Source organism: Euleptes europaea, chromosome 11, assembly GCF_029931775.1.
Source record: "Euleptes europaea isolate rEulEur1 chromosome 11, rEulEur1.hap1, whole genome shotgun sequence".
In the NCBI taxonomy this organism is placed as follows: domain Eukaryota; kingdom Metazoa; phylum Chordata; class Lepidosauria; order Squamata; family Sphaerodactylidae; genus Euleptes; species Euleptes europaea.
In genome coordinates, this window is record NC_079322.1 from 78074420 (window position 1) to 78098045 (window position 23626).

At 51.3% G+C, this 23626-nt stretch overlaps 1 protein-coding gene across 1 annotated transcript in view; it reads right to left on the minus strand.

The window, feature by feature from the left end:
• Positions 1-9518: 9518 nt before the first annotated feature.
• Positions 9519-23626, minus strand: part of MAP4 (microtubule associated protein 4) — a 153164-nt gene continuing 139056 nt past the window's right edge. Inside the window, 6 exon segments of the mRNA XM_056857164.1 lie at positions 9519-9663; positions 10280-10442; positions 12984-13096; positions 15147-15228; positions 17550-17630; positions 20425-20517. Of these exon segments, the coding sequence (XP_056713142.1) occupies positions 9659-9663; positions 10280-10442; positions 12984-13096; positions 15147-15228; positions 17550-17630; positions 20425-20517 (537 nt within the window). The 3' untranslated portion in view covers positions 9519-9658.

Below are 23626 nucleotides of genomic sequence, written 5' to 3' on the forward strand. Positions count from 1 at the left end.
CCCCATGTATCCTGCTCCTGTGGGGCCCCAGGGAGGGGTTTCTCCCAGCACTAAAGTCCCCTCCCCCCCATGACTAGAAGCCCCATGAAGGGCTCTCCTCACGCCGCTGCCTCACTCATTTGTACTCGTCTGTCTGGTTCCTGCGTGGTCCCGTTTTCTCTGTCAGGTTGTTCTTCCCGGTTGAGAAAGTCCATTTTAAATGTTTAGCTGGGTTGGCAGCCCTCCCTTTGCACCTCTGCTGACTGGGTCAGCTCTTGTTTTCACATTTTTGGTCTGGTGCCTTGTGGTTTTAGGTACTTTACGATAATAAAGATTGGCAGTGTGCCGTCCTAATGTCGTCAACTGACTATGAGTGTTTCTGGTGGCATCGCCCGTTATATTTGGCGCCTCTTTATTCCCCATCATCTCTCCAGTGAGATCACAGTGGCTTATGTGGTTCTCTCTTCCTCCCCCCGTCTTGGCCTGCCTTTGCAGAGGGCCTACGGCTCAGAGGCAGACCCTCCACCCCTTTGCATGCAGAAGTGACATGGTTCAGTCCCTGGCATCTCTGGTCAAAGGGTCTTCAGTGTGGGGAAAGACCCTTCTCTGCCTGCAATCCCAAAGAGCTGTGGCTAGCCAGAGTAGACAATTCAGGGCAGGAGGGTCAGCGGGGGTGGAAAGTGCTGTCAAGTCATAGCAGACTTATGTTGACCCCGTAGGGTTTTCAAGGCAAAAGACAAATGAAGATGGTTTGCCATTGCCTGCCTCCGTATAGCAACCCTGGATTTCCTTGGTGGTCTCCCATACAAGTACTAACCAGGGCCAACCCTGCTAAGCTTCTGAGGTCTGATGAGATCGGGCTAGCCTGGGCCATCCAGGTCAGGGCAAGAGATGACCAGAGGTGGTTTGCCATTGCCTGCCTCTGTACAGCAATGCTGGACTTCCTTGGTGGTCTCCCATTCCTAACCAGGGCCGACCCTGCCTAGCTTCTGAGATCTGATGAGATGGGGCTAGTTGGGGCTAGTCAAGCTTTTGTTAACTGTATTTATTGTTTTATATTGCACTTTCCCCCTGCCAAGGTGGGGCTCAGAGCAGCTATCAACAAGTTAAAAATATACACCCAAATCAAAACAATATGTAATAACTGAATCTAGAATAGTAATAAAACTGGATTTTAAAATGAATTTTGGTCGAGCTGCTACAATAGCCAGTGTGCGTGGCGCAGGCAAGAAACCGCCTTCCATTGAATCAACCCCGCTCCCTGGCATTGTAGAAAACAATGAATGGGGAGGGGGAGAAAAAAACCACGGCTACCAACCATAGTGCTAGGAGGGTGGGCATGGGTGGGGAGGCGGGCTCCTGTAAGCCAAGCTCAGCCGTCCTGTTTCCGCAGCTGAGCCGAGGCTACCTGCAAGGACGGACTCTACGCCTCTGCAGGAAGCAGCTCCTCAACATCAACGTTATTTTGTGCTCCTTGCTGCGGAAGCCACAGAATTCAGACCTGCTCATATCTGGAGATGTCAGCTCTCAAATGGTCCATCAGAAGGGTGATGAGAACTGGCTGGCTTTCCAGGCGGTAAATTGGGTGAAACTTTGTTATAGTGGGGGAGACAAACTCCTAAGGTGTCCCTGGGGTCTCCTGTAGATTTGCTGATTTGTTTTGCAGGCAGGCTGAGGGAGAGCAGGCGTGGTGTCGCGGTTGAGAGCAGCGGACTCTAATCTGGAGAACCGGGTTGGATTCCCCACTCCTCCACAGGAAGCCAGCTGGGTGACCTTGGGCTAGTCACAGTTCTCTCCTCACTCTCTCAGCCCCACCTACCTCACGAGGTGTCTGTTGTGGGGAGAGGAAGGGAAGGAGATTGTAAGCCGGTTTGAGTCTCCTTAAGAAGGTGGAGAAAACCGGAGTATAAAAACCAACTCTCCTTCTTATTATGTCTGCCTTCCACAGCATGTAAAAAAAACCAAAAAAACTGTTGCGGAACAAGATTCTCCCATTTTTCTACTGCATGCCCCCCCCCCCCCCGGCGTGGTGCCCGTGTGTGGTGTGGTGCCGACACCTTTCCTGGTGCCTGCCAGGAGTTTTGAGAAAGTGTGCAGGGCCAGGTGAGGCTTTTGCCCAGCACGGCTTCTGACTGGCCACTGGAGATTTTAAAAAATGTTTCCTTGGCAGCAGGTTGCCACCACAAAGATCTTCACTGTGTGACTGAAGGTAAGCGGCGACAGCCATTTTGTGGCTGGCTCCACCTCCTGCAGCAGCCATTGTGTTGCTGCGACCACCATACTGTGTCACAATGCTGAGGGTGCTTGCAGGTTCAAAAAAGTTAGGGACTCCAAAAGTTGTGGAGGGGCCGTGGCTCAGTGGTATTGCCTCTGCTTGGCATGCAGAAGGCCCCAGGTTCAATCCCCGGCATCTCGTTAAAGGGACCAGGCAAGTAGGTGATGTGAAAGACCTCCGCCTGAGACCCTGGAGAGCCGCAGCCGGTCTGAGTAGACAATACTGACTTTGATGGAACAAGGGTCTGATATAAGGCAATATAAGGCAGCTTCATGTGACCCCCTACGCTACATGCTGGCTAGACCACCTCATTTTTCAGATTCCAGCAAAGGCTATCCTTTCTGTGTCCAAATTTATCATAATTTCTCTGAGCTTATCAACATAAAAATGTAACCTAATTTACCAGGAAGCTCCACAGCTTGGAACTTGCACCAGAGCTAGTTGGACTTGCCTTTATGCCCGCATTGAAATTTTGGCATCCGGAGTTATTTTACTTCCCCCCCCCCCCCGAACCGAAGAACATTACAGCAAAGGTACAGGTTCTCAGAATTGGGGCCAGTGTAACAATGGGGTGGGTGGGTGGCTGGGATGAACATGGAAAAAGCAAAAGCACAAGAACTCAGACCCAACTGGGAGCGAAGGTTGAACATCTAGAAGCTTTATTTAAACCCTTTACATTAAGTAAAAAGAATCACAACATCAAATCCAGAAACGTTGCTAACGGAGACAGTCATAGTATTACAAGTCCAAGAACAGGAGAGGGAAGAAACAAAGCAAGACGTCACACAAGATACGAACCAGCCTTGTTGTGGCAATGCGGGGGGCTCTGAGCTCCCCCCGCTCCGCCATGGGCAGGTTTGCCTGCCCACTGTTCCCGTGCCCACACCCCTGCCATCCATGCACTTATGGCCACCCTCCCCTCCCTCCTAAACCATCAACCGTGCCCCCCCCCTGGCATAATTCAATACTGCTGCACAGAGACTGCCGTGTGGGGGCTCATGTGCATCTGGCGCGGGAGACCTCTGCGCATCTCCACCGACACAAAGAGCCCTGTGGAAACGGCCCTTCACCGTCCGCCTGGTATCCCGCTTCCTATTTGGCCGGGAGGAGGAAAGGACGGGCGGGCTGCTCTCCAAAGTCAGAAATTTCAGGCCTGTAAATAGCTTTCTGCCCACGTTGGCCCTTCCTCTTTCCCTAGGCCACACTCCATTTTTTTGTACCGCTGCTTAAAAAGAGAAAGAGAGAGAGAGACAGAAAAGTGGCTTGAGGTAGGGGGGGAAAAAGGTTCTCAGAAAAGCACTGATGAGAGATTACAGAAGGAAACCTGGATAGCCAGCGACACCCCTAAGAGGCAGGCCACACCCCAATGTAGGACTGCACACACAAGTTTCCCCAACCCCCTGTAAGAAAAACGCCAGGCAGACCTCCTAGGAGTTTGCCCTTCATAGGAGGGGGTTCAGAAAGTGGGATTCTGCCTGATCTGAAGTTGCCCTGGCTCTCCCAGCTGCTGTCCCATAAAGCCCAAGAAGTCCCCACGGCCCAACTCCCCATGATTCCACTACATCACGGTCCAAGGGGAACTCTGGTAGTGTCCGCCATGCACACCTCTTGCTTGCAGAGTGCCCCTCATACCTCGGTGGCATCACCACCAACACCTCTGATGTTTCGTATCTTGCCTTCTGCCTGCCACACGGTTGGGGTGAGAGGAGAAATGCTGGGAAACATGGACAGAGTTGCCAAGCTGACAATGACCAGGGACCGCCAAGGTGACTCTGCCCAGACGAGCGCAGGGTCCCAAGAGCAAACAGCCCATCGCAAGCCCCACCCAGAGGTACAACCGAAGGCCAAGCAGCACAAAGGACATGCAGGCGGAAGACAGATAAAGCATTTCAAGAAGGGTAGAGAGCAGGTGACCGCCTCTCCGCTGCTCCACAGACACATACATGTCACACTGGCTGCGATCAGCACTAACTGGCGAGCACCTGTGCAGTCACCAGCATGCACCCCCTTTCCTCCCAGGGCTCTTGCTACTCTAAAAAATGCTCAGAATCGTCTGGGTGGCAGCATGGTGGAAGATAATGCGAATATAAATGCCCTCTTTGGAAGGGGTGGGGCAGAGCAGGGGATGGGGTCTAACGTATGTTGCGAAGCTGAGCCGTGAAGAAGCTGCTGTTGCTCTTAAACCCCTTCCTGGTCTTTGCCCTTCCTCCCTCCCCAAAGAAGAACCAAGTATCACTGGTGCGTGGTGATGGGGAGAAAGGGGTGCAGGCCGGTCTCCCGGGGGGGGCACAGCAGCCCAAGGCCAACCCACACAGGCCTTTCATTCCAAAGAGGAGGAACCGTGCCCGCCCCTCTGTGTGCGCCCCACTGATAGGCGATGCTGTGGCCTGTGTGCCTGCCTGCCCTAGGTGACAGTCCCAGGGGCCTGCTCAAAGGCACTCCGCCGGCCCTTACGTATCCTACGCTGCATCCCCACCCATGTCACACACCCTCAACAAGGTTCCACCCACCCCTGTTGTCACCCCCGCCATCCAAACATCCCAAGGCGATTCTCCAGGAGCAGAGCCAGAACCAGTGTGACAGTCACCTCCACCTGGCTGGCCATGAAGAAGCATGCTCGCGCCACACCTCGGCCCCAGTTGAGGCAACAGTTACTGACCAATACCCCCAGACACGGCGATTTCCCAAGCTTCCTAGGGCGTCTTCTGAGGCAAGGAGTTGATGCCGTTCACGAGTCACTCTGTCCGAGTCTGTGGGCTCCGCTATCGCTCTAGTTTCAACTGGGTAAGCCAGAATACGCGCAACACTCTTGGGCAACTGCACACTGCAACAAAGATTAACTAGGGTAGAGGGGGCGGCCTTTCAGGGAAGCTCGCCTGCCTGCTTTTGCTGATCTCTGAGCAACCCCTGAGCAGCTACAAAGGAACTCCAGGTCTCCTTGGGATACAAGCCGGAAAACACGGACGTCAATGCCCACCTGGCCTTCCACAAACAAGGCTACAATTACCTGCTGGCTAGCAAGTTGCATACCGACGGTTCACACAATCGCCACAACATATCTGCCACCATTTACTCAGACTTGCCACAAACTACCCAGTTTGGCTCTCTCTGATCTTTAATTCAGCATGACGAGGTGGAACTTTAAAACATCGCACACTTCCCTCAATGCATCTCTGACCCCTCTAAGAAACCTACAAACTCTTGGCAACCATCTCCTCATTACACTGGGAGCAATTTGTTTAACCACTGCCCCGGTGTGGGTGGGAGCTCTCTTGCCAAATCTCATCACGCATCTTCCAAACACCTTCTAAATTTTGGGCCTTCGGCACAAACCTGCTATTCCAAAGGGCACCCCTTCAATCCAAAGGGGAGAAAGAACTCCTCACGATACAAAGAGCGGCAGTTTCTGCTCATCCTGTCCACAAAAACAGCGCAGACTAAGAAGAAAACCCAAGCCAGAGTGGGCAGAAAACCCAAGTGGTGCCCCCCCCCACTCACACCAAAGAGTCAACATCTGGCCTAGTCCACTGGGACGTTCTCCCAGGCGCAACTGATGTGCTGTTTAGTTCAACGATGTATGTGCAAAAGGTATATTTGTGCTCCCTGGAGACTCAGTGGCTATTCCTTGTGGCACCTGAAATTTCCCACTTGCCATTGTGAGCTTTGCCTTCAACTGTAGCTGCCCTTGTTCTTGCAGGGCCTGCGGATGCAAAACCTAAACCTTTAACATCCGACTCGGGCCCCATTTAGAGCATTCATTTTGAGCCTGCACCATAGAACATATAGAGCCACCGATATTCCTCAAAATTCCTTAGACAGAATACCAGCTCCTCTCCCCCGATGTTTCTTCCCATCCCTCCAAGTGAGGTGGAGAGACCAACCTGTACTGGAACAGAAGTATTTACAAGCGGCTTTCAAATCTAAAATTGCATTGTTAAAAATTCCTACCAGAAACCAAAGCTGGGGCTAAGCTGGCCTTCCCCCCAGAAAATCTCTAAAGCATCTCTGGATCTGAAGCTAAACACAGGCACGGTACGACAAAGAAGCAACCCCTCCCCCCCCCCCCGCCAGGCCAGCCAGCCAGGACTGTGTGGACAGAAGGAGCACCCGCGCGGGTTTGCAGGCCGGCTGCTGTCAGTGGCAGTCAAAGAATAATTTGGTTCAGGAAAAAAGGAGGAGGAGTTAGTAACCCTTTTACAAGACACTTAACCACTTTTAAAAAACGTAATCGCAGAAGATAAAGTGCAACATCGTTTAAACTTCTCTGCCTGACAAACCCGGATGATAAACCCCTGGCAGGGCCTGTCGGGCCACGGCCTGCGGTGCAAATGGCGGAACTGAGACCGCCGGCCGAGAGCCAAATCACTCACCGAGTCCCCCTTCTAGTTAGGGGATGGCGAAACAGGAACCAGAGGGCCAGAATTGTATGACTGCCGGCTGTCAGACCCCCAAGGATTATGTGCTGAGTATTTCAGCTTCCACCGCCCGCCCCACGAGACTTCTCTCTGCCAGAGGGCACGTAGCACACCTGCCGTTCCAAGACAGCCTGGTGGTCCCGTTTCAGGGCACAGGCGTGCATTATTGCTTCAGGAACGTGTCCCCATTAAATGGGGAAGCCAAACAAATCACCTCCCCCCATTGATCTAGGGGTGAAGTCGACAGACTGAAAGATCTAAGCTGGTGTTCAAGAACTCAGGGAGCGCACGTGAAGCATGAGCCGAGGGACAATGGCAGATGTCGGAAGGGGGACACGGGCACAAGGATGGATGCTGACGAGAGTCAAGGGGAGAGGGGAGGCCCTGGCCCCGAGCTTGCAGGAGACCCCTCAAGAGCCCAGGGGCAGCCGTGGTGCCATGCCAGCCACAGACCTTTTCAACTCACAATGCGCCAGTTGGCTAATGGGCATGCAGGTAGTGCCAGGTCCAGCCTGCCAGGAAATGGGGACTCGCAGATGACTGGGTTGACCCAGGACACTGTGATACTTCAAGCCAAGACAAGGGTGAGTCTTACTGGTTATGGGGAAGTCCTGCTGGCTGCACCCACAGCTCGCTTAAATGGGCACATGCAGGAGGCAGGGCCGTCTGTCCTGAGCTGCCATGAACTCACTGCCCAAGATGGTGTCCTGGTGGTCGAGGCTCTCCTGCCCCAGACTCCTCTATGGTTTGCAAACTGGGATGCTGCCAGATTACCTTCCAAGTGACAGGAAATGCCGGGTCAGAAAGGAGAAGGAACAAGATGTGGACGCCAGGGCGACCGGCGGGCAGAGCATGACAGCTTGGGGGATTCCCGACCTTGGGAGGGCAGGGATGGCACGAGAAGGGAAGTTTCTGCAACTTTTAACTGGCTGGGGGTGGTCAGCGGATTGGCAAGAACAAACGGGGAATATGGAGGATGGTGGCAGGGGCTAGGCGGAGACAGGGTGGACGATGCAGCTCCCTCCTGGCGCAAAAGAACCTGCAGTTGCTTCATCGAAAGTTTCTAGAATGTTCCAAGGAGGAAGATGAGATTAGGAGATTTAGCAGACCGGTTTGACGCAAAGAAAACCTGTTACAGTTTTAAAAGCCATTTTATTAGAAATCATGCAAACTTCAATATAAAACCCCCAACAAGTGCAACGCGTCTGTGTGTGAATGCAGAGCCTGGGTGACTGTCACTGGAAAACATCCTGACCGAGGGGAAGAAGAGTTTTCTTCTTCAACTCCCCCCCCAAAAAAAAACTTCCCACCCCCCTCGGACTGTCCCATGCAGGAAGTCTGCCTGTGGGGATCCCCACCCCTTTACCTCCCTTAGTTTGGTTTTCAGATTTAAATTAAAATTTCCCACGACTCTTCACAAAACACACGATTTTAAAGTTTTATTTACATTTCATTTCATTTAGTGTCGTTTGCAATGCAAAATGAGCTCCAATCCTAAACAATCCCCGTTCAGCCCCCCCCCCCAAGACAACAGGCTTGGGGGGTTTCTCTTGTTCTCCTTGGCACATTGCCCGAACCCCTGCTCTGCCCCACACGGACTCGACCTCTTCAGACCCTCATTCACTTTCAGTGACTTTCTGGGAAGGACCCCCCTGTCCCCGCCCCTCCACCGACCTCATTACCCATAAACAACGCCATGCCTCACCACCCCCTCTTAACATGCACATTTCGGAGCCTAATCCACAGTGAAGAAATACCTGCCCCTCGCTGACTCTGCAGAAGCAATGCTTAGATCCTTGGGGGGGGGAGAATCCAGACCTCCCATGCAAGGTCCTCGGGGTCGTGCGCGATGGATCCTTCCTGAGCCAACCCTTGCGCGCCGCTGCAGCAAGAGGCAGTTGCCCCTCCCCGGTCCCCCCCTCCCCGGCGCATCTTTGATCATTTTCTCAATTAACATGGCTTAATGCAAATTTTGCTCCATTATTTCAAACATATTTTAAACACACACAGAAAAATAAACACCACACAAAAGAAAATTAAAAATAAAAAGAACACAGTTAAAATGCCTGGATATGTTGATCAGAAGCCAGTGGCGGTGGGGCGGCGGTTAACGGTGCTTGTAATTCTCCTATGGCGAGGGGGAAAGGGGTGGGGTGGGGGCAGGACGGGAACCCACAACGCTTCTCTTTTTTTTTTTATCACAACGAAAGGAAAGAAGGGGAAAGAGGGGGAAGAGAGTTAGAGTTCAGAGTTCCAACAGAGAGTGAAGTTATGTGTGAGAACAGCAGAGACCCAGCATTAAATAGGAAGCAGCAGGAAGCGAAGCGGCCGAGACCGCAAAGGGTGTGTTTGTGTGCGCACGCACACACATGTGTGTGTTTATGAGAGAGAGTATGTGAGAAAGGAAGACAGCAAAGCTTACCCCCCTTAACTCCCACCTGGCCTCAGGCTCTGCTCAGGGGAAGCCGCCACCAACCCTGCCAGTCCGGAGGAATCTGCTCTTTGCGGGGTACATTCAGAATTGCACACGTCCGCCTCCACCACCAAACAGAGAGTGGGGAAGAGGCAGGCCGGGGAAACACTCGGTCAGCTCTTTTCTGCACCCAAGGGAGACCCACCCGGAGGAGCCAGGCTGGTCCAGCTGAAAAGAGCGACCCCCCCTCCGTGAATCTGGACCTCACCCACACGGTCCAGCTAAAAAGCCAGGCTCCGGGTTAAGGGAGACAAGCTTTGTGTGTGGGGGGCAGGGGGAGGGTGGTGGTGGGGGCAGAGTCACAAGCCTTGCTGAGAGAAGGTGGCGGGCGTCCCTTCCGTGAGGGGAGCCGGCGGCGGCGGTGGCAAGGAGGCAACAGAGCCCAGGCTCTCGCTGGCGGAGGTGCTGCGCCGAGGGGAGGTGCCGCCGGAAAAAACTGGGAGGTTGGAGGCTACGACGTCCGCTCCGTGGTCCGTGCGGGCCGTGGCCTTCTCACGGAACAGCAGCTTGTGGGACTCAATCTGCAGCGACACAAGGGGGGCGGGAGAGAGGGGAGGAGGGGGCGGAAGGCGACACACCAGAATGGCAGCATTAGATGCCTGGAAAATAAAAGGGGTGAGTCGCTTCATTAACAAACTGAGCACAAGACAGCCAGAAGAAGAAGAGATGGTTTTTATATGCCGACTTTCTCTACCACTTAAGGAAGAATCAAACCGGCTTTCAATCTCCTTCCCTTCCCCTCCCCTCCCGACAATAGACACCCTCTGAGGTAGGTGGGGCTGAGAGAGCTCTAAGAGAGCTGTGACTAGCCCAAGGTCACTCAGCAGGATTCATGCGCAGGAGTGGGGAAACAAATCCAGTTCACCAGATTCGCCTCCACTGCTCATGTGGAGGAGTGAGGAATCGAACCTGGTTCTCCAGATCAGAGTCCACCACTCCCAACCACCGCTCTTAACCACTACACCACGTTGGCTCTCTCAGAAGGATCCCACGTGATTCGGTTTCCACTTCACAGGTGAAAAGCATGGATAACCGGTGCCCAGGCTGATCTCCCCTCCCCACCCCACCCCACTCCAAAAGCCTCGTGGGGAAAGAGAGAGACACACACACACACGCACACACACACCTAGCACTTACTTGTTTCTTGTATGTGAGTGTCGAAGCTCTGAATTTCCATTTGGTCACCACTGCCCTGAGTGGGCGCGGCCTGCCCCACGCCATTCTCCTGTGTGGCACTGCTGCCTGGCATGGGCGCAGGCACAGCTCCGATCTGTGGGGCTGCCTCCTCGCCCCCCTCAGTCTACAATGAAACAATGGGGTAGGGGAGGACAATGAGGCGTCAATACAAGGATGGGGGTGGAATGGAGGGAGACGGGAGACGTGCGAGAAGGCGACCTGGGACTTCGCCAGAGACGCCCTGGTTGACACACAGAGGGGAGTACCACGGAGCTGAAGGGGTGCGCAGAGCCAAATAGGGGACAGCCTGGCTCCCGGCTCGACTGGACAGCGCATTCTCTGGAAGCTCCCTGGTTCAGGCTCTCAGCTTCTGGCCTAGACTACTGCCTCTGCCTCCTGGTGGGCCTTCCCTTGTCTCCAGTCAGTTCCCACTACTATAAGAACACAGGGGATGCCAACACTGCTGGGGGCAGGAAATGCTGCCAGGAAAGGTTTTTGTTACTTTACTTACTTTAATGATACTGGTCGTATGGCCAATTTGGCCCTGAACAATGTCACACTAAGACCAAAATTAAAAAGGATCTGTCTGTCTGTCTCTAAACAATATGGAAATTAGAATTTTTTAAAACTTGATTGACTGAGATAAAAACTTCGCAACTGCCAAGTAGTATTAAAAGCCACTCCTGCTAAAAGAACCCTCAAATTATCCAATTCCTAGATAAAAGGCTTTATCCATCTGCCTGTAGCTTTGTTGAGCAGGTTGCAGCTAAACAAGGAATGCTGAAGAGTGCCTATCTGGCCAGAGCCACATGGACATACTCTCTCACAATATGGCACCCTATTTAAACGACCCATTAACTCCCCTGATGGGATGGCATTTAGTCTAGCCAACATAAATAATCGTCTGTTAGCGCCGGATTGTTAGAAAACCAAAATACATTGGGAGAGAGTGCAGCAAGTTGAGACCTAGGTACAGAGGTGAGCATACTCTTATTGTGCTCTTATTGTAGTACTTCATGTTTTCAAGCCATGAGACGAGCAGAGGTGGTTTGCCATTGTCGTGAGAATTTTTGTATTGAACATTAGTTCATATTAAATATATTAGTTTATATTAAATGAGTTTGGGTTAAAAAAAATAACCACATGCATACCTTATTATTATAACCTATAGTCACACGAAACCTGGCTAAGGCTTTCAGAAAGCACCCCTTTAGCTGACTTTTCCATTGGGTTCCTGACCTTAGAAAGTAACCGGAGATTTGCATTGCTAGCAGTTAATCACCCACAGCACATCAGATGCTCCAAATTTATGTTTATAACACTAAGGTCATTAAAACAGACAACAAATTATCTGTCCACTTAAGGGATAAGGGAGGAGATTGTTTTGGAACATTGATGGACAATCAGTTAACAGACCCGGACACTAAAAGAATTATTATGGAACAAGGTATTTCTAAACAATTTTAGTCATGATTTGTGAAAACTCAGTTCCTAAAGAATGTGAGAGGGAGGGGTCATTTGAGACCCTCTCCTGATGATCCAGCTTATAAAAAGGACAGTGCAAATATCCTTTCTTTGTCCTTCCACAGAGAGACCACAGACCCATTGAATGGTTGCCATCTCTGTCTCTCTCTTTGGAAGTGACCCAAAGTACTTTGCTAACTGTTGTCTGTCTGTCTGTCTCTATGTGGAGTGTTGTTAAATCTGTCTAAATATTATTCTTCTCCATGCCTCACAACCTTTGTAAGTTCAATAAACCTATATGCTTTACTGCTATGAGTGTGTGGTCTGAGACTGTCCTAAGAACATGGTTTGTGGTTTCCTATTACACTCTCTGGCTTTGCTTGGTAAGTAGCAGGCAGAGGAGTCCAAACATTAAAGAGCTCAAGGGAGAGAATTTGCAGAATTCTCCCCACAGCCATCACCTGCCTCTGCGGAGCAACCTTGGACTTCCGTGGGGGGGGGGGGTCTCCTGTGCAAGTAATAAACACGGCCAACCCTGCTTAGCTTCTGAGATCTGACGAGATCAGGTTAGCTTGAGTCATCTAGGTCAATGCAAGGGGCGAACCGAGGTGGTTTGCCATTGCCTGCCTCTGCAGAGCAACCCTGGATGACTTCCTTAGCGGTCTCCCATCTAAGCAAGAACCAGGGCCAACCCTGCTTAGCTTCCAAGATCTGGCCAGCCTGGGCCATTCGGGTTACAACAACTTCATTACAAGTGCTAACAATCTTAGTGAAACTAGGGACAACCTAGACTAAGACCCCCCCCCGAACTTTGGAGTGGGAAGTCATCAATCTGTTGATGACACCAAGATACACCAAAATTCTGCCTAGTTCTGCTAGATCTCCCTCCTCCCCCCACCCAAGATTATCGTTCTTGGTGCTGCCTCAGTAGGTAGAAAGGTCAGTGGGAGGGGAAACAGGAGGTGAGGGGAGAAGGGGATTCAGCCCCCCTTTGGTCCCTCAGCGTATCCGATCATGCTCTCTGCTCTTCACAGACCCTTAGAGATGGGGGTCAGCCCCAAGGCTCTGCTCAGCCCCTTCCTTCGTGTGGCACCGTGAACATGGACATGGCGGTGGCAATGAGAAAGAGAGGAGAAGGACAGGACGGACAAGTGGCCACACATGGGAAATGTGGGGAAGCCGCGCCACCTACGACACCTACCTTCACAGCACCCCCCGCTGGCACGTGGCCCACGTTGTCCAGAGAGCCCACTTTTGCCTGGGCCTTCTCCTTGAAGTTCAACTTCTGGTTTTCAATCTTGACGTCTCCGCCCCCTGGAACGAGCAAAGGAAGGGGGAAGTTATCTGCCAGGTGCTTGGGGTGGTGGTTTCCTCCTAAAACCTGCTTCCTCACCGCGGGGATGAAGTTGGGCTGAACTGTGGCAACGGATGTGTCTTGCATGCAGAAGGTGCCCGGTTCAATCCCTGCTGGCACCTCCAGTTGCAAGATCTCAGGTAGAAACCTTCTTTGGAGATTTTTAAGCAGAGGCTATAGATGGCCATCTGTTAGCAATGCTGATTCTGTGAACTTGGGCAGATCATGAGAGGGAGGGCAGGAAGGGTTGCGTAAGTGTTTGGCTCTCATGGCCCCTTACGTGCCCAGGGTAATGCCAATCGATTGCCACTTTGGGGTCAGGAAGGAATTTTCCTCCAGGTCACATTGGACAGGGATCCTGCAGGATTCCCCTGCCCCATCTTCTGGGCATGGAGTAGGGGGTCACTGGGGGTCATGGAGTAGGGGGATCACTGGTGGGGAGGAGATAGTTATGAATTTCCTGCGTTGTGCAGGGGAATGCAGTAGATGACCCTAGTGGTCCCTTCCAATTCTATGATTCTAAGAGGTGGCCTTGGACAGCTGCTGAACCAAGATTACCCAAGTGGGGGTTTTGGCCATTCTGCTGGCTGTTAAATATATTCAAGCATATATTATTATTATATATTATAAATTATATTAACATATAATTTATATGTTATATAATATAATATATAAATTATATTAACATATAATTACATATAGAATTGTGATACCATAAATCCTAGCATCTAACTAATCTAAAATGCTATATACAGTAATCACAATGTGTCAGTTTCAGCATCCAATAGAAGAATCCAACTATTCCAGTAAGAGTCTCTTGTAATATATAGAAGTCCTCAGCATACAAAGGTATTGAAATATCATAGAATCATAGAGTTGGGAGGGACCACCAGGGTCATCTAGTCCAACCCCCTGTACTATGCAGGAAACTCACAACTACCTCGCCCCCACAGACACCCAGTGACCCCTACTCCATGCCCAGAAGATGGCCAAGGTGCCCTCCCTCTCTTGATATGGTCATAGAATCAGCATTGCTGACAGATGGCCATCTAACCTCTTCTTAAAAATCTCCAGGGAAGGAGAACTCACCACCTCCCGAGGAAGCCTGTTCCACTGAGGAACCGCTCTAACTGTTAAAACATTCTTCCTAATTGGTTCTTGTAGGTTATCCGGGCTGTGTAACCGTGGTCTTGGAATGTTCTTTCCTGACGTTTCGCCAGCAACTGTGGAAGGCATCTTCAGAGGAGTAACACTGAAGGACAGTGTCTCTCAGTGTCAAGGGTGTAGGAAGAGTAATATATAGTCAGAAAGGGGTTGGGTTTGAGCTGAGTATTGTCCTGCAAAAGTAATGTGCTAATCATTGTCCTGTAAGTATCAAGATAATGTGCTAATGATGGTATGGTATGTTAATATGGAACCATTGTATCCTGAAGTGATCTGTTAATGTGTGTAATCCAAAATTAATCTGCATGGCTATTGTTGAATGTTGTCTTTGTTAGTCTGGAGGTTTTTTAGAACAGGAAGCCAAGCCTTATTCATTCTTAAACTCTCCTCTTTTCTGTTAAAGTTGTGCTGATGTTTATGAATTTCAATGGCTTCTCTGTGCAATCTGACAAAATAGTTGGTAGAATTGTCCAGTCTTTCAGTGTCTTGCAATAAGACCCTGTGCCCTGTTTGTGTCAGTCCATGTTCAGCCACTGCTGATTTCTCAGGTTGGCCAAGTCTGCAGTATCTTTCATGTTCTTTTATCCTTGTTTGTATGCTGCGGGACCACAAAATGAACTCTGACCGTGAAAGCCTTCGACAATATTCTTCCTAATGTCTAGACGGAAACTCTTTTGATTTAATTTCAACCTGTTGGTTCTGGTCTGACCTTCTGGGGCAACAGAAAACAACTCGGCACCTTCCTCTCTATGACAGCCCTTTCAAGTACTTGAAGATGGTCCTCATGTCCCCTTGGCTCACAGCCTCCATCTGAACCCCAACGCCCGCTCTCTCTCTCTCTCTCACCTGGCTTGTGCTTGATATTCGCCTTCGAGCCGCACTTGGAGGCCACTTTGGAAAGGTCGACCTTCTTGTTCAGGATCTGCACCTGCAGGGCGGTGGGAGAAAGAGGAAACAAGTCTGCCTCGGGAAGGAGGGGCCCCGTCGCCGCTCTGCGTGAGTTTTAAAACACCAGCACTGCTGCGCCACGGCCACCCCATCACCCTCTCCCGGGTGCATGGCTAGCGCTGAAGAGGCTCCAGAGACTCACAAGAAAGAGGTGCTCGTGCAAGAGAGGGGCCGCGGCTCTCCCAAGCCCCCCCCTCCCATAGGCAGCTCAAGGGTAGCATCCTGCAGAGACCCAGAAGGGGAGCGCGGCCATAGAGGACAGAATTGGGCCTAGCAAGAGCACTGGACATTATAAAGTACGCTGTAAAAACACTTTACAGTATTATTATTATCGTAAATAATAATACTAATAGCGACAGAGATCAGACGAGTGCCGGGCGTGCTGATGACACCTGCTTAGTCATGGAGACTCCCTTCTACCCTGCCTTGGCTTCGTCCAAAGAAGACTGGCCTCTTGCTGAAAAGGATGCGCCACGTCATGGGGAGGGGTGTGGCTCAGTGGGACAGCATCTGCCCGGCATGCAGAAGGTCCCAGGTTCAATCCCCGGCAGCATCTCCAGTTAAAGGGACCAGGCAAGTAGGTGATGTGGAAGACTTCTGCCTGAGACCCTGGAGAGCTGTTGCCGGTCTGTGTAGACAATACCGACAAAGAAGAGTTGTTTTTTGTATCCCGTTTTTCTCGACCAATGGAGTCTCAAAACGGCTTACAATCACCTTCTCTCCCCCACCCCCAAACAACAGGTAGGTGAGGTAGGTGGGGCTGAGAGAATTTTGAAAGAACTGTGACTGGCCCAAGGTCACCCAGCAGGCTTCATGTGGAGGAGTGGGGAATCGAATCCAGTTCTCCGGATTAGAGTCCACTGCTCTTAAACACTACACCATGCTGGCTGACCCTGATGGACCCTTGGTCTGATTCAGCACAAGGCAGCTTCATGTGTTCAGCATTAACAGCTCCCTGCCCTTATAATATATAAGCATCATACTTATAAAACCCACATTCTGTGCCAGGAATGTATTATGCACATCTGCATAATGCATTCCAAGTTCCAAAGAACTTAAGGGGGCAGAGTGGGAAAGAAAAATGAAGGGCAGGAAGGGAGTGGAGGTGAAGATGACCTCTTGGGATGAGAAGCAACAAGGGGATGGGGAACCACCAAGGGCCCCCAAAGACCCCCTGGGTGCTCTGCCTAGCCCTACCCTAAGCTTTATTTAAGCTTCTCCCTGAAACTACGAAGGCTAGAAAGACCCTGTGGCTGCCTGATCGATCCTTGGGTGAGCCCAGCTGGCGTAAACGCTGCCAACCAGTGAAAAGTCCGCCCCCTGCCGTTCAAGACGGATGGGCCAGGGCTTCTGATTCCTTAACACCGCCAGCCGGGACAACGGCAGAAGACAGCAAACCAAGCACCCGAATTGCCTCCCTCCAACTCAGGGTAACCCACCCTTGGATGGGGCAAGAACCTCAATGATGTCCTTCTGCCACTCAACACCAAACCGATGCTTCTCTTGGAACTCAGGAGCAACAGGGAGGTACGGGAGATATTTTGGAAGGGATGAAGGAAGCTGCTTCGGTTCCTTCAGAAAACAAACCCTACCAGCTGTCCTGCCCAGACTGAGAGTCAACCTCCCCTCCTAGCTATGTCCACGCAGCGTCTGGAAGCAGCTGTAACTCCTCCTGTATGGCAGGAGTTTAAACTGGGTTTAAATTGTGGGTGGATATTAGTAAAAAGTTTTTTACAGTAAGAGTTGTTGGACAGTGGAATCGGCTACCTAGGGAGGTGGTGAGCTTCCCCTCCCTGGAAGTCTTTCATCAGAGGCTGGACAAGCACTTGTCGGGGATGCTCTAGGCTGATCCTGCATTAAGCAGGGGGTTGGACTAGATGGCCTCTATGGACCCTTCCAACTCTATGATTCTAAGCAGGTGCAGGAACGGCACTCAGACAGCAGAGGGACCAAACACCTTTGCACAACAAAATTGCCAGCCTTTGGATTCTTGGGGTTGGGGGGAGCCATCTTGTAAGAACTTATATATTTATCGGATTTTAATCCTATATGTTGTCCGCAGCCCGAGCCCTGCTGTGGCAAGGGAGGGGGGCGGGATAGAAACCAATTTTTAAAAAATAAAATAAAAAATTGGGAGTGACTTTACTAGAAATAAAAAAAAAAACAGAGGCCCCCAGAAGGTCTGGATGCCGCAGAACAATTGAGTGCCAACTCCAACCAGGGGAGGGAACATGAAACTGATTGAAAGGCGAAACTCCATCACATCAAAGGCCAAGTTGGCGACTGGCGGGTTCTACTCACATTGGCACTGCCCTGGCTGGGCCTGGGGCCGGTGGACAGCTGGGAGTGGGTGCCCGAAGCTGGCCTTTGGGCATTTGGAACCTGAAAATAATAAGCACTTTACTCTCCGTTCTGCACGTGTGAACAGTTTGCAGTTTGCGGGTCGAGATGATGAGAAGTGGGTGACAGCGAGAGGGGAGGGGAGGAGAGACAGGGCAGAGGGGGCCCCCGCAGCTCGGGACAGGCCACCGAAGGGAAAAGGAGACAGCAAAGTTGGAAAGAAAGGGACTGCCGTGGCACAAAGGGTTTTACGCATAACCTGGAACGTACCCCTACCAAGCGTCACCTAGAACATACCCCTGCACAGGGCTTTCTTCTGCAACTATTTTGATTGAGAGGAGGAAAAGAGAAAGTGAGCCTGCAGCTAAAAAGGAAAGGTTCTACATATAAAAGGGAACGTGAGAAGCAGCAAGAACAAATTGTTTTCTGTAATTATTATGGAGCTTCTTCTGCTTCCCGTCACCCCAGTCCAACAGGGTCTGAACATCTGCTGAAACAACATCCCAGCGGCATGAGGGACAGAGCGACCCACGGGGATCTACAGACACAAGAGCATTGCTGCTCCGGCGAAGCAGCTAAACCAAATCCAAAACGGAGTGGGAAGCAGCTGCAGTAGCCAGAACGGATTCTGCGCACAAGTGCTGGCGACCGGGTGCCAAACCAATTTCCCTCCTGCTCTCCCCCTTCCCACAAAACACAGAGTCGTCCACTTGTATCCCCAGGGAAGATCTGCAGATGAACTTCTCCCCTGCCCTGCTTAAAAGAAACAAGAAACTCTCTGGAAGTATTAGTGTCATTTAACAGCGTAGGTTCGGCTGACCAGCACAAAAGGAATCTGGAAGACCCATTCAGCCAGCAAAAGAAAAAAGAAGAGTTAGTTTTTATATGCCGACTTTCTCTACCACTTATGGGAGAATCAAACCAGCTTACAATCACCTTCCCCTCCCCACGACAGACACCCTGTGAGGTAGGTGGGGCCGAGAGAGTGTGACTAGCCCAAGGTGACCCAGCTGGCTTCATGTGGAGGAGTGAGGAAACCAACCAGGTTCACCAGATTAGCCTCCGCCGCTTATGTGGAGGAGTGAGGAATCAAACCCGGTTCTCCAGATTAGACTCCACCGCTCCAAACCACTGCTCTTAACCACTACACTACGCTGTCTCTCAAATAAGGTTTGTTGAATGTGTGTGTGTGTGTGGGGGGGGGGGCTTCAGTGGTCAAAACTGCTGAACCTACCAAAACCAGAACTGCAGAATTATGTAAAATAAGAAATGGCAAAGGTTTTCCTCTTGATATTCCATATTGGTGGCAGAATTCTGCTGGGTGGAGAATGTGAACACCACTGCCGTTCAGAGCCAACAACCCTGAAACCAAATTAGCTTCATACATTCACACACACACACCCCACCACAATTTATTTTATTTACATCATTTATACCCGGCCTTTCTTTCCAATGGGGACCCAAAGCAGCTTACATAATTCTTGCCTCTGTTTTATCCTCACAACAACCCTGTGAGGTAGACCAGGGCTGAGAGAGTCTGACTGGCCCAAGTTCACCCAGCCAGCTTCCACAGTAGAAGCAGGGATTTGAACCTGGGTCACCCAGGGTCCTAAGTCCACCGCTCTATCCATTGTACCATCCCCAAATCAACTGCCCTCCGGGGCCTCCAGAAAATGTTCTGTGCTTCGACTGTAGCCAGCCTCGCAGGTCAGAAGCAGCAAGCCAAAAAGGGCTTCCTGGAGCTTTGATCAGCACCCACTGAAAACATACTGACCTAACAGCATCTAGTCCTGAGATACAACAAGCTAAAGCCCAACCCTGCACGTGGGCTTCCACCTCGACAGTGAATCACCAGCAGGCCCCGTCACCCTTCAAAGCGAGGGCGAGAGTGCTGGAAAACGTAGCTCACTCCAGAACAGTCCCATTCCACACAGGCACCCACCCCCAGCTGAGGAAGACTCTGGAAGAAGACAGCAGCTGAGAACATAAGAACACCAGAAGAGCCCTGCTGGATCAGACCAGTGAGGATCCATCCAGCCCAGCATCCTGCCTTGCACAGTGGCCAGCCAGTTCCCCTGGAGGTCCAGCAACAGGGCACAGAGGCTGAGGCCTTCCCCTGATCAGAACATCAGAAGAGCCCTGCTGGATCAGACCAGTGAGGGTCCATCTAGTCCAACATACTGTCTCAGTTCCTCTGGAGGTCCAGTAACAGGGCACAGAGGCCGTGGCCATCCCCTGATAAGAACCTCAGCCCTGCTGGATCAGACAAGTGAAGGTCCATCAAGTCCAGCATCCCGTCTCACACAGTAGACAACCAGTTCCTCTGGAGGGCCAACAACAGGACACAGAGGCCGAGGCCTTCCCCTGATGCCTCCTCCTGGCACTGGGATTCAGAGGTTGACTGCCTCTGAACATGGAGGCTCCCCTTAGTCACCACAGCTAGTAGCCACTGATAGACCTAACGCTTCTCATCTTGGAATTCTTCGGAAGAGGACCCCGTCTTTTGTCCAGATTCACGGCCCACCAAGGAGCTGTGCACCTTCTCGAGCTCACAGACTGCTTAACACCCCGTACTGCAGCCTTTTCAAGGTTTCAAGGTGTCCCCCTGCCCTTTAGTGCCTTTGTCTCTTTCTGTCTGTTCAGTCCCAAGACCAAGGGGGAGGCTTCTCAGAAAAATGTCCTGCTCCTTTCTGATATAGAAAAAGAGCACGCACGCACAAACACACACATATATATGCACACACAGAGAAAAGCGCACACTACAGTCAAAACTAGCACAAGAAAAGTGGAAAAGGAGTTAGTAGAGAGGCGGCTGTCCAGTGCCCTTGGTACTTACGTTCCCTCCTCCAGGGACATGCTTAATATTGTCCTTGGACCCGCACTTGGACTGAACGTGGCTGTAGTTGGCTTTTTTGGAGACTATCTGGACCTGGAGCATCACAGAGATGGAGAGAACGACACAAGGAAAGAGGACTGGTTAGAACTCTCTCGTGGGAGCCGGGCTCCGGTGCGGCAGACAGAGGGACGGAGAGCAAGCGGTGTTAGAACTCCAACCTGACTGAGGATTAAGTGTGAACAAGCTCGGAAAGGGAAGGGACAGAGGAAGAGAGAGAGAGAAAGCAAATGAACACGTGAGATGGCGAAGCAGACAGTGTTAGTGGCAACGGCGTTCTCAGGGCTGGCACGGAACGACTCGGGGGAAGGCCGCCTTTCCAAGAAAATGTCTCTGGCTGTTCTAGCTCATTCTCCGGTAGCTGGCCAGGAGGAGATCCTGGCAAGTGGACAATACCGGGATCAAGGGCTTGCGTGGCTCGCTGGTTGACTAGCATACCCAGAGGCCACCAATATATGTTAAGGGTACAAAGCCAGAGTGTTTCAGAGGGCAGGGGCCACGTTGGTCTGCAGTAGGACAGCCAGAGTGGAGTCCAGCAGCACCGTAGAGACCGACAACATTTTCGGGGTAGGATCTTTCAAGAGTCAAAGCTCCCTTCGTCAGATACCAGGGTGCATACTCATGACCTCTTAACGGTTTAGATAGCACTAATGTGCGTTAAGTGGTCCTGCGCATTCCCTCGTGCTCGAGAACATAACAACCATCTTGCTAGATCTACGCAGTGCAGCGTTCTCTGCAAGAACCCCAGCAACCGGCAGACACAGGAGGGTCCCCCCGGTCAACAGTACATGAGCAGACCAAAGTCTACCTTCTCCCCTTCGGAAAGCAGCAACAAAAGTCCTTTGCTTGCGTTACTAACAACCGTAAGGACCTGTACAGTATTGGCGAGGTGAAGAGGCCTTCCTGTCTTGCTTCTCTACATCTTATGGCTGGACGTTTTTGGCTTTCTGGAGAAGAAGAGCCGCCTGACCCGTCCAAGGAAGGGCTCACAATCTGTCCTCTAGTTAGTGCAGCCCTTCCTCCAACAGTGCTTGTTTGATTCTGAAAGATGCTCAGCGACTTAGCACCATCTGGGCCGAGTCACTCCTTGTTAGCTTGTTTCTGCAGAAAACCCCTTATTGGATATTCAGCCCGTGTGCGCTTTTCATGCTGTGGAAGCAGCAAATGCGCACATGCAAACATGGTGTCGTTACTTGTGGCTTGAATAACTGCTTTTGGCATGGCAAGATGATTACCGGAACAGAACAGAACGAACGAGTATCTTGGCTCATTTGCCAGAGCTCCTGCTGGTTAGATTCTCCTTTTTAAAAAGGTAGAGAAAATCAGCATATAAAAACCAACTCTTCTTCCTCTTCCTCTCTGTGAAGGGAGAAAGGGGCTAGAGAGCAGAGGCCACTCTTCAGCTGAACACGGCATCCTCCTGACCACCCAGAAGGAAGGGTGGGTTTTCATCAGGGGGTCAGAAAGAATAGGTGAATGACCACATGCCATGGCTGCTTTCTCCTCATGGGGAGGAGGGGGCACCCTCACCCCTGAGAGTCACATAGGTTGAGATTTCACCCAGGAAAGTAATGACTGAGCAGGTCCTAAGACTAACCCCCCACATGGGGAAAGAACATCCGGAGGTTGAATCTACATTTCACCACATATTCATTAGGCACTTGGGGGAGGAAGGAAAAGGCAGCGTGAACAAATCCAAGGATACGGCAGCAATGGCAATGTCTGACCGCTTTGAAACAGTTTAGCTGGCTGCCGGTCTATTTCTGAGTTTAATTCAAGGCACTGGTTATGAAGCCCTTCACGCTGATCCGTGCTTCTGTAACCTCACAGTTGGATTACTGCAACATGTTCTACATGGGGCTGCCCTGGAAGACAACCCGGAAATGACAACTGGTCTAGAATGCAGCAGCAGCCGGACTGTTTTCACGGGCTAGCTACTGGGAAGAGATGTTGCCCGTTTTGGAACAGCTGCATAGGCTGCCAGTCTGTTTCTGAGTTCAATTCAAGATGCAGCTTATCACCGTTAAAACCCTTCACGGCCCGGGACCCACACATCTGAAGGGCTGTCTCCTTCCATATGTCCCGGTGCGCCAACTACATTCATTAGACAGCCAGCTGTTGGCTCTCCCACTATTCAGGGTGGCCCATCTGGCATCGACCAGAGACAGGGCCTTTCCCATTGTGGCCCCGGCTCTGTGGAACGGGTTCCCTGAAGAGGTGAAGGAGGGCCCTCCTGGGAGATCTTCAGGAGGCGCTGCCTGTTTGCCAGGGCTTTTGAGGAGGTTTGAAAGGCAGGCGCTTTTTGAAGCAGGGGAGAGATTTGGGGTTTGCTATTTGATTGTTGCTTTTAAACTGGAAAATATTTTAACTATTACTGTAAGCTGCCTTGAACCACAAGGAAAGGTGGGACACAGACGGTTTAAATAAACAATTAAATAAATTGGTTCTTGTAGGTTATCCGGGCTGTGTAACCGTGGTCTTGGAATTTTCTTTCCTGACGTTTCGCCAGCAGCTGTGGCAGGCATCTTCAGAGTAGTCACTACTCTGAGTAGTCACTACTTCAGAGTAGTGACTACTCTGAAGATGCCTGCCACAGCTGCTGGCGAAACGTCAGGAAAGAAAATACCAAGACCACGGTTACACAGCCCGGATAACCTACAAGAACCAATGAACTCTGACCGTGAAAGCCTTCGACAATAAATTAAATAAATAATCCGCCTTTCGTGGGCTCCCATTTGACCACTGCTTCAAGGACGGTCTCTCCCCCCGCCCCGGTGACCAACGCTCCTGTTGTTCTTGACAAATTTGCCTGCCCGTTTCCAGTCAGTTTGCCTACAGCCAGGACGAGAAGACCTAGCGGGCAGAGGCCAAATGATGGCACACTCCCCCTGACCCTCCAGCAGAGTTCAAGTTAATTAATCGGGGCCACATTTGATGCCACCAGGGCCGAGGCACTGTCTGTCCTCTGGGCAAGCGGAAGCCTGCCCTGGCCCCCATTAAGACCCAACAAACACAGTTGTGTTGCAAAGGCTGCTAAACTCACCCGGCCTGGCCAAAGTACCGGCGGTGGATGACGGAAGAACACTCGGCCCTGGAGCTGCCAAAGCTGGGACAATCACTCTCTTGATGCCTCAGCATGTTTTGG